This window comes from Neovison vison, chromosome 13, assembly GCF_020171115.1.
Source record: "Neovison vison isolate M4711 chromosome 13, ASM_NN_V1, whole genome shotgun sequence".
NCBI lineage: Eukaryota > Metazoa > Chordata > Mammalia > Carnivora > Mustelidae > Neogale > Neogale vison.
The window spans coordinates 106,939,247-106,950,231 of record NC_058103.1 but is presented as its reverse complement, the minus strand read 5'-3'; the positions used below and the strand labels follow the sequence as shown (position 1 = coordinate 106,950,231).

Here is a 10,985-nt window from a genome sequence, read left to right as displayed (position 1 = left end):
TTGCAGCGAAACGTCCGAGCCTTTGGGTGGCAGGACCAGAAACCACGGAAAACCGAACCTTTGACAAGTTTGTGCAGCTTTTAGGCGTTTATCTCCAAAACATATACTTGGACTCGGTGGTGCAGGGTGCAGCAGAAACAGTGGGTCAGAGCAGACCCCACGGCTTTGCGTGTTTCTCCGCAGACCGGACCCACTTGACAGTCCGCTGGCTCTCTCCACTTCCCCGGCCCCCCAAGTCCGGGGCTGGCCCGCGGGCAGGGGGTACGGGGCAGTAGCCCGGGACCGCGCCGGCAGCTCCAGCCACAGTTCAAAGCGCAGGGGGCGCGTCCGCCGCGCAGCCGGGAATGTCCGGCCGCTTAAAGCGCTCGCCGGCTCTTTTGTTCCCCAGACCGGGCCTCCGGGGAGAGGGGCTGGGGGAGGGGACCGGGAGGGGAGGGAAGAGGGGCGGCGGGCGGAGGGAGGAGGGCGGGGCGGGCGCGGGCGGTGCGAGTGCGGAGCGCGCACCCCGGGCGAGGCTGACAGATCGCTGGGGTGGGTGCAAGATGGCGCAAGCGGCGCTCCCCCTGCGCCCCCGGCGCTCCTAGGCAGGCATGTGGCCCCAGCCCGCCGCCGCCCGGGCTCGGCCCCGGCCGGAGCCCCGGCCCCGGCCCCGGCGCCGACCCCGCGGGACGCTGTGAGCCGCCAGAGGCCCCGGAGCCGCGCTTCGCCGAACCGAGCGGACCCAGAGCCCCATGGCTGCTCCGCGCGCCGCGCCGCGCCGGCTCCTGCTGCCGCTGCCGCTGCTGCTGCCGCTGCTGCTGCCTGCGCCGAGCAACGGTGAGCGCCCCGGGCGGCCGCGGACCGAGTCCCGGGAAGGGCGAGAGGGGAGTAGGTGGGCGCGAGGGGGCGGAACTGGGGAGAGAGGCGCAGACCCTGCGGGCGGACCCGGGGCGGGAGGGACTTGTCCGAGAAGGAGAGCCGAGCGGGACGGGGCGGAGCCGGGGGAGAGGGCCCCGAGGCCGGCGGCCCGGCCGGCAGGAGGATGCTGAGGACGCGGCCCCCTAGGAGAGACTCCGATTCGGGGCGCTGAGGCTCCGGGACTCGGGCAGTACGCAAGCCCAGACCGAGGAGCATGGAGCGCCGCAGAGCAGAAGCGAGGCGGGCGGGCGGGAGTTGGGGAGAGGAAGAAGCGAACCAGGGGGGCACCTCGGGCCGAGTCCGGTCCGAGGGGGCGGGCCGGGGTGCGCGGAGCCCGACTGCGGGCCAGAGTAGCCCGAGGCGGCCGAGACCGAACGCAGCCGAGCGTGGGGGGGAAGAGCGGGGGGACGGAGGCGGGTCCGACCGGGCACGTCCCGGGTCGAGAGTTGGCGCTGGCACCGGGAGTGCTCGGCGGAGACCAAGGCAGAAGAGGAGGCAGAGTCCCGGCGGGCCACGCGTGGGGAAGAGGAGACCCGAAGGAGACCGCGCCACCGGGGAAGGGGAAGAGAAGCCGACCGAGAGGGAGCGAGCTTCGGGGACGCTTACGTGCCCGCCCTTCCCGGGAGGGTGCGCGGGCAGAGCGCCCCTGACCCCGGGCTCCGGGTCTGCCCGCGTTGCTGCCCAGAGCTGCGTCACCACCACCCTGTTCCCTCAGGGGCCGTAATGGGCCCATCTCACGGGAGGGGAGCGCACATCTAGGCCCTTCCCCTCCCACCCCAGGTTCTCCGAAGACGCTGGTCTAGGCGGTGTTCTCCCTCTCCGCTCGGGAGAAGCAGAATACCGCGTCCGCATCTAGGAGAAACTTTATTCCTCGACTGCTGTACCGGGGTTGGGTTGGGGGCTGAAGCGGCTGAAATGCAGGGCAGGGGGAGCGTGGGTAGGGGTTTGAAAGGTTATGACCCTCAAATGTCTTAAATTATTACATATCCCTGTGGCTGGGGGAATCGTCGGTAAGGCGGGTCCCCCTCCTCCTTTCTCCCCACCCACTTTCCGTCTCCCCCAACCAGGGAGGGCGCTTGTCTGTTGGGGAGGGGCCAGCTCCAGGATCACTAGTTCCCTGGAAATGTGACGAGGGGATCTGTGGCTGCCCTTCCAGACCAGGTGGGTTCATTCCTCCCGGAGTGAGGTGATAACTGGTCTGGTAAGTTGCTCGTTGGAGAAGTTGGGAACTTGGCATCACGCCTGGGATTGGAGCTCTTGTGCTTCCTGTCGGGCTTCCCCCTCATTCCCCAATCACTTTCTTCTCTCTCTCCTACTTCCCCTTCTCTTCTTCCAGCTCAGTTTTGTTCTACGGGAGCCGTGAGGTCGGTCAGAGTAAGGATTCTAGAAACCTCCCTCTTCCTGAATTTTAGGAACTCTGAGTTGACGCTTGGTACCCCTCAATTCTCCTTATGACAACAGCAAAATAACCACATAAACCAAAACATAGAGTGCCCTAGGGCAGAGGCAGTGGAGCTGGCACATTGCCCAACCTGTACCTATCAGATGAGGAATGGGACGCTAAGACAGGTTGAACACTTTGACCTTAAAAGTCTGTGAAGCTGCAGTGTGTAGCCAGAGTGATCACAGAAGTGGTAGCAGCCATGTTAGAATCAGTCTTACTTTTGGATCTCAGATGTGTTACTATGAATTGTGACACCCTAGACAAGTTGTTTCATTATCTCTGGGCTTCAGTTCCCTTGTCTGTAAAACGAGGAAACAGTACAAATAATATCTCTCTCTGAGGTGGTCTGCTGATTGAGAAAGGTACTGCATAAGACAGAACTTTCTAATGCATAAAATTATATATGTAATAGAAATTTCTACTGACATTACTGAAAGATGGGGTGGGTGTACAGTTTTGGGAACTTGGGCCACCTATGTATGAAGTTCTTCCTGCCTGTTCAGTTCACACTAACCTCTCCTTTTCCTTCCATCTCCCCTGCCCCATACAGGTCTTGGCCACTCTGCCGAATTGGCCTTTGCTATGGAGCCAAGTGATGATGTTGCAGTTCCTGGGCAGCCTGTAGTGCTGGGCTGCAGGGTGGAGGGGACCCCTCCAGTGAGAATCACCTGGAGAAAGAATGGAGTGGAGCTGCTGGAGAGTACCCACGCCACCTTGCTGGCGAATGGGTCCCTGATGCTCCCTCACTTCCAGCTGGATCAGGGAGGGAGCCCCTCAGATGAGGGTGACTATGAGTGTGTGGCTCAGAACCGCTTTGGACTCGTGGTCAGCCGGAAGGCTCGAATCCAGGCTGCAAGTAAGTGGACACCCCTTACTGTCTTTTCCTACACTGGGGATCCAGGGTCTGCCCAGGGGTTGGGGGCAGGGGAAGCAATTCCCTCTTCTGCAGCCTTCTGGAGGACTGATTTCTCATAATGGATCAGTTGAGATGTACATAGTAGTCATTTGTGGCGGTGGAATTATATCCTGTACTCATTTAACTGACTGGAATGGGATTCGGCAAGAATACAGCCAAATACTGCTGGAGGGAGAGGGAGAGAAAGAGAGCAAGCTTTTATCCAACTCTTGGGTCGGTATGTCTTAGCTTCCACGTGGCTGCACTGGGAGCGTCCCAGTCCATCGAGTGGGATGCTCGTGTCTCAGGAAACAACTGTCATACTTTATGGGTGATTTAAGAGAATTTTGAAGGGCAATTTGGCTACATTGCAATTTTAAATTACGTGGTGACTTTCAGATCTTTTGGGTAGGATAATGATATTCGGAAGCTTGTCAACAATTCATTTTACAAAAAATATGGTAGGTTAATTTCAAGGTTATCACGATGATGACATTACTCCCACTCACCTTCATGCTAATGTGCCTCTTTAAAAAAAATTCAGCTTTATTGAGGGATAATTAACAATAAAATTGTAAGTCTTTAAAGTGCACGTGGTGGTAACTTGACATCTGATGTGTTTTGCATGGGAGAGAAAGAGCCAGGCGGAGTGTTTCAGTTTCAGAATTGTGCTTTGCTTACACTGATCGACCACCAGTAGTTGAGACGAAATGATGGCTGTGTTCTACTGCCCTGTCCCGCAAAAATTCAGTTGTTCTTTAATTTATGCACACTCGTGGTTGTGTAAGCCAGAATTATCTATGGATCTTGAAGCTGGCAAGCTGGGGATGTGAAGCAAGGTGCGTGTCAGGCTTGAAAACCACTGCTCTTGAGAGAAGGCGAAAGTTTTAGCAAGTGCTAGGTAGTTCTCTACCTCACAACTTTGTACTTCTGGGGGAGTGCCTCTTTTTTTTTTTTTTAATTTATTTATTTGACAGAGAGAGATCACAAGTAGGCAGAGAGGCAAGCAGAGAGAGAGGAGGAAGCAGGCTCCCCACGGAGCAGAGAGCCCGATGCGGGACTCGATCCTAGGACCCTGAAATCAGGGCCCCAGCCGAAGGCAGCGGCTTAACCCACCGAGCCACCCAGGCTCCCTGGGGGAGTGCCTCTTAAAGACTCTGCTTAAAGAGGCTATGCCTTGGGGCCCCTGGGTGGCTCAGTGGGTTAAGCCGCTGCCTTCGGCTCAGGTCATGATCTGGGAGTCCGGGGATCGAGTCCCACATCGGGCTCTCTGCTCAGCAGGGAGCCTGCTTCCCTCTCTCTCTCTCTGCCTGCCTCTCTGCCTACTTGTGATTTCTCTCTGTCAAATAAATAAATAAAATCTTTAAAAAAAAAAAAGAGGCTATGCCTTAAAGGTGTTGGCAATAATTCTATTTTTTAAAGATTTTATTTATTTCCTTATTTATTTGAGAGCAAGCACAAGCAGGGATGGCAAGGAGGCAGAGGCAGAGAGAGAAACAGACTCCCCGCTGAGCAGGGAGCGTATGGGGCTCCATACCAGAATCCTGAGATCATGACCCGAGGGGAATTCGGGCAGCCGCTTAACCAACTGAGTCACTCGGGTGCCCTGTATAATTTCAGCTAATGCTACCAAGCCCTTGCTGTGTGCTGGGTCCCCTAGGTGTTCTGCATGAAAGTTCAGTTATCACAATGGCCTGGAGAAGACAGGCAGTCTTTGCCCCCATTTGACAGATGGGAAAATCAAGAGGCAGAGGGATCCCGGGACGCTGCAGTAGGCAGAGGAGCCAGGCTGCAGTCTGGGCAGTAGAAGCCCTACCCGTCCTGCCTAACTCCCATGGCATGCCACTGCTCCCCAGGCTGAGGGCCTGCCAGTTTCCTCCTGGCTCTTAGGGCATTTGCCCAGTTGCTCAGAATGGCTGGTGAGTGATGAATCGTTCTGAGGCAGGAGGCTTCTCACTGAGTTGAAGATGCCCCTTTGTTCTAAAGAAGGCTGATTCAGGCCCCCATATGGAGCTCGCTGGGAGGCAGCCCTGGACCTAAAGACCCAATCACTTCTGGCTCAGCGACCCCTCCACGCCAGCTCTCGGCAGTGCAGGGAAGGCTGGTGCGGCCTCTCAGCAGATGGCGGGGTATGAGGAAGAGAAGCGTGGACGTGGATGCAGGGCAGGGCCCCCAAGATTGGCCGGGAAGAGAAGTAAGATTTCTTGGGGAGAGGATCCCCACACTGTCCCCAGCTTGTGTGTCAGCACTGGCCCCTACATTGCCAGCCTAGAATTCTGGAAGATAAATCTCAGGTATTTATATATAGCTAATTGTAAATGTGCTTTTCTATAAATGGTAATACCTTCAAGATGTCTGGTCTCCTTAAACTACAGTATAAGAAACTGAGCTGTGGGCTGGGAGAAGGGCCAGTGGGTGAGGTCAGCCTGGTTAATCCTTTGGGGTCCTGGGGACAGCTGGGGGGTTGCCTCTAAGCACCAGCGATCTGATATGGCCTCTCTCTCCCCTGCAAGGCTTGTGACCCCATGGGGGAATGCTTGGGTACCAAGCAACCGAGTGGCTGGATCTCCTTTTCTCACTTCACAAGCTGATGTCCCTAGAAACCTCCAAAGCTGATTAGCTGCCTGAGTTTTCTCCTTTGGTAATAAGTCCCTGCCCGTGTGCCTGCGGGCGCTGCAGATGTTGTGTGACATGGGAGGGTGCCTTGCTGAAAGGTGTGAGGAGCCCTTTGGAGCTCCTGCGTCTCCTGCCTGCTCCCTGGGGGCTAATGGGGAATCGCAGGCTCTGCACGACTCACAGCCACACAGTCTACCCAGCGGATTCACCAGTGGGGCACACAGGGGCCCAGGTCTGTGGGGGGAGCCCTGCTGGGGCCTCTGAGCTCTGGGTCTGAGGCCACAGCTAGAAAAGCCCCCTCTTGGGGTGCCTCGGTGGATTAGAGCCTCTGCCTTCGGCTCAGGTCATGATCCCAGGGTCCTGGGATCAAGCCCCACATCAGGCTCTCTGCTGGGCAGGGAGCCTGCTTCCTCCTCTCTCTCTGCCTGTTTCTCCGCCTACTTGTGATCTCTGTCTGTCAAATAAATAAATATCTTTTAAAAAAAGCTCCCTCTTCCATCCCAGTGGCCTCAGATGTTGTCATCAAAAGATGGCCTGACCAGGCTGGGCTACATTGCACGCTGGTTCCTTGGTGGCTTCTGTTCCCAGTATCTCCTTTTTAGGACAGAGTGGCTCAGGGTCCTAAGACCTGAGGTCCTAATTCCTGCTTCTGGCATGTCTGGTTTTCTGCCCTGCAGTTCCATGTGCTTGGGGTCTGGAGGCTGCAAACTGAGACACTTGTTAATAATGAGACAGACCTGGACAAGTTAGTCTCTCTCTGGGCCAGATTCCTCACCTGTGAAATGTGCATATACTCCTACATTTGTGGGATGGTTGGAAGGACTGACACATCCCATGATTTGCCAAGTATACAGGAGGCACATGGGAGCCAATACGGCATTCTTCATCGAAAGGTGATTTTACAGACATTGCCAGTGAAAGCAAACTGCCTGACTGTGTTCCCAGCCCCCAGCCCTCTCCCTCACTGGGATTCGGTTAGGAAGTACACCAGGGAAATCTACCAGGGAGTGGAATTATTGGAGCCAGAGAGCAACTTGTTCTGTTTTAACTCCTTCCTGGGAGGGCCTGGGGATTCTCTCAAGCCTCAGAGTATGGGTTGAAGCCAGGTTAGCCTCTGAAACCCTCTGCCATCCCTCTGGAGGGCCCCTGGGAGGGTATGTGTGTCACCTGACCCAGGGGGAGCATGTGCATTGCCTCACACCTGTTGAAGTCTGTGTACCTGGACGACCCCAAAGAGGGATGAGCAATGGGGCGCCTGGTTGGCTCAGTAGATGGAACATGTGACTCTTGATCTTGGGGTTGTGAGTTTGAGCCTCACGATGGGTGTAGAGATTACTTAAAAATAAAATCTTTTGGGGCACATGGGTGGCTCAGTCGGTTAAGCATCTGACTTTTGGTTTCAGCTCAGGTGATGATCTCCCAGTTGTGGGATGGAGCCCTGGGTCAGGCTGTGCTCAGTCCAGAGTGCTTCAGGTTCTCTCTCCCTCTTCGTCTCATTCACAATCTCTCTCTCTCTCTTTTTTAAAGATTTTAATTATTTGACACAGAGAAAGATCTCAAGTAGGCAGAGAGGCAGAGAGAGGAGGAAGCAGGCTCCCTGCTGAGCAGAGGGCCTGATTCGGGGCTCTATCCCAGGACCCTGAGATCATGACCTGAGCTAAAGGCAGAGGTTTAACCCACTGAGCCACCCAGGCGCCCCCACAGTCTCTCTTTCAAATACATACAAACATACATAAAACCTTTTTTTTTTTTTAAGAGAGAGAGGGAGACGTGGGGGGAGGGGCAGAAGGCGAGAGAAAATCTTTTTTTTTTTTTTTTTTAAGATTTATTTATTTATTTGAGAGAGAGAAATTCAAGCAGACTTGGTGTTGAGCCTGATGTGGGGCTGGATCGCACACCCCTGCGATCATGACATGAGCCAAAACTAAGAGTCGGATGCTCAACCAACTGTGCCTTCAGGGCCCCTGAGAGAGAGAAGTGAGCACCAGACTGGGCTGAGTCTCACAACCCTGAGATCATGACCTGAGCTGAAATCAAGAGAGAGAGGGATGTTTAACTGACTGAGCCACCCAGGCACCCCCAAAATGAAATCTTTAAAAAAAAAAAAAAAAAAAAAGATGGGCTAGATACAAGGAAGGGGAATGCTTGGGGGACCCACCCTTAACTCCCCTCAGGCAGATGCCCTCAGGCCCTATTCTTCACTTCCTGGTCCTATGCCCCTTGGAGAATCGGAGCAAAGATCTATGTGATCTAGAGTAGGACTTCACAAATGCTACTGTGCCCATGAAGTACCTGGGGAACCTGATAAAATTTGTATTTTGAATCAGTAGGTCTAGGCCAAGGCCTGGGGTCCTGCATGTCTCACCAAAGGCCAGGCGATACTGATGGATCCTGCTGGTTCACAGGTGCCAGAGCAGAGCCCGCCCCCCAGGCCATCCACCATCCCTGGTGTGGGGGTGTGTAGGCAACACAGTAAGGTTGGCAGAATGAGGTGTAGGAGCAAACCCAGATGGGTTTGAAGCCCAGCTCTGCCACTCACCGATGAGTTACTAATCCTCTTGAGCCCTCGTCTGAAAAAATGGTCATTACTCTATCAGCCTATCAAGGCTGTTGGAGGATGAAATGAGTAGATTGGGTGTAAAAACCTGGCATGGGCTTGACCTCTAGACATTAAGTAGTTTTGTCAGTGCTAGGTACTGACCACTAATTTAGGATGAGGTTCAGCCTATCTGGATGGTGGCCCAGTCCTCCAAGAGCCAGGATGGCCTCCCTCCCCACCTGGGGCTGTCCCCACAGGGCAGGCCGAGCAGTGGCTGTGAGGTTTAACTGCAGAAGCTACTGCCCCCACTGGATGGACATGGACAAGTCACTTACCTGTATGGAGTCTTTATTTTCTAGATATAATATTTTATCTTTTAAAATTCCAATGCAAGTTGTTTACGGTTACTTTTTTTAAGTTTACTTATTTTTTAGCAGTCTCTACACCCAATGTGGGTCTCAAACTCATGACCCAGAGTTGCATGCTCTACCTACTGAGCCAGCCAGGCATGCCTTAGCCTCAAAATGGGGAAATAGGACTTCCCAACAAAGAATGTTATGAGGATTACCTGTGACGGTCTGGGTGAAGAACTCAGCACTGTGCAAGGCACCTAGAAAGTGTTCCTCAAATATTAACATTATTATTCTGAGAAATGCGGGGTTCTAAGCTCCTCTTGTGTGGATTCCAGGAAGGCCCTTGGTGAGCCCAGACTCCTAGGAAGAGGCTGTGGGGTCGGGCAAGAGGGAGTCTCCTACTGCCTCCACCGACTTCTCAGACCCTCAGGCACCCACTTCTAAAAATCTTGATTCATTCTCAACCCATCTGAGGGAAAGCAGTTTAAACAGCTACTCTGGAACCCACTTTTAGCAGCAAGATCCGTGGTTGTGTGAATCTGGGATCAGGGTCTGGAGCCAGATCGGTGGAACCAACTCAGAGCTGGGGAAGAGGGGCAGTGGCAGAAGAACCACGGGCTGGAGCTAATGGGGAGAACAGTTTGTGTGGGGGGCTCAGTGTATTGAGGGGACCCCAAAGTGTTTCAGGGTAGGGCAGTGGGCTATGTAGGGAAGCGGTTCCTGGTGCAGTGGCTGGGAACCCCAGAGGCCTGTGTCACCTGGAGATTGGACACTCAGGCCTGGTATATGGAGCCCAAGCTTCTGTCTCCTCCTTGAAGGGCAGCTCAGCTGAGGTATCCCTGAGGAAGCCCCCACCAACTGCCTCTCAATCACACACATCTGCCTACCAAGTGGAGCAGGAAGCAGGTGTCGCAGGGGAAATGTCACTGGCTGACAAGCGGGCTGGCAATGCAGAGGCCGGCTCTCCTTTCCCGCAGCTCACGTGTAACTACACCAGAGTCAGGTGCAAATGGGGGAGGGTCAGGCCCTTTCCACATGCCAGTTGATACCCCACTGACGCTCCTCGGACAGTCCCTAGCTGCTGTGAGGTGTGATGGAAGGGCGCTTGCCCGGACACTGGGCTCCTGCGTGGCTCTGGGCAAGTCACTCGCCCTCTCTAGGGTTTGCTTTCCTTATTGTGAAAGTGGGTGCTTGGACTCAGGTTCTTGTCTACTCTAAGGTGTGAAGGCTTGTTTGCCATCCAGCGGGTCCTGGGGACAAGCTCGCCTTTGCTGGGCCTTTTCCCAGTCTCTTCTTGCCCCTGTTTGTCCCTTAGCCGATCAGTTTCCTCTCCCCCTGCTAAGGCAGGGTGGATTCATGGCCTGTGGCACTCAGGCTCAAGCTTCCCCTCAGTGATGGCTGCTTCCATTGTTAAGTACTGTTTTGTGGCTGGATATTCCATCTGTCTCCTCAACTAGACTTCAGGCTCCTAAAGGGCTTTGCTTTTGTATTTCTCACGTCCCCCGCCTGTGGAGCTTGGTAAAAACTAAATGAACAAGCTCGCTCTCCCTTGTTTCTCTTGCTGCTTCTCCCTTGCTTTCTCTCTCTGTGTGTCTCTCCTGGCCTTGTAATTGATAGCATAGCTCAGAGGAGCAGAAGCTCAGGAGCAGGAACAGAGCACACCCGGCAAGATCGGCAAGATCGCGGGCGGCTGCTGCTGGGTGTTTATCTGCAGAGGACCTGAGACTCTTCCTGGCCACGTGGGGTGTGAGGCGGAGACCAAAGCACTTGGCACCTTTCAGACGTGGGTCTCTGGGTCTCCTGCCTTGAACTTCAGTCCCTTGCTGGATGAGGTCCCTGTCCCTAGCCACACTGGCCCCAGCTGAGGCGGGAGGGCCCCACTCGCCCCCACCCGCAGGACTCGAATGTGGAAGTCGAATGCTTCTGGTTCCCACACCTTGGCTCCACTGTCGCAGGCAGCCAGCTGGCCCCTTGAACACAATGTGCAAATCTCCTCTGTTCCTGTTCCCGGCATTGTCCGTGGCCGGGCGCCTTGGCTGGGAATGTGGGCCCGTGAATAGGAGAGGCATTTGCAGCCTGCAAATGAAACAGGCCCCCAGCCCCCCCTTAACCCCTTGTCCCCTCCCCGCCCCCAGGGAGAAAGGACTTTTTCACTCCTGGCTTTCTTGTATTGCCTTTCCTTCTCCTCTCCAGAGTCCCTGCCGGCCAGAGAGTGTGTGTGTGTGTGTGTGTGTGTGTGTG

The 10,985-nt window shown here is 54.9% G+C and overlaps 1 protein-coding gene across 1 annotated transcript in view; it reads left to right on the top strand.

Annotated features, from left to right (window-relative positions):
* The first annotated feature begins 1,908 nt into the window (after positions 1–1,908).
* IGDCC3 (immunoglobulin superfamily DCC subclass member 3) overlaps positions 1,909–10,985 on the top strand; it is a 42,600-nt gene continuing 33,523 nt past the window's right edge. The window contains exons 1-2 of the mRNA XM_044230714.1: positions 1,909–2,058; positions 2,892–3,197. Of these exons, the coding sequence (XP_044086649.1) occupies positions 2,924–3,197 (274 nt within the window). The 5' untranslated portion in view covers positions 1,909–2,058; positions 2,892–2,923. The remainder of the gene's footprint in view (positions 2,059–2,891; positions 3,198–10,985) is intronic.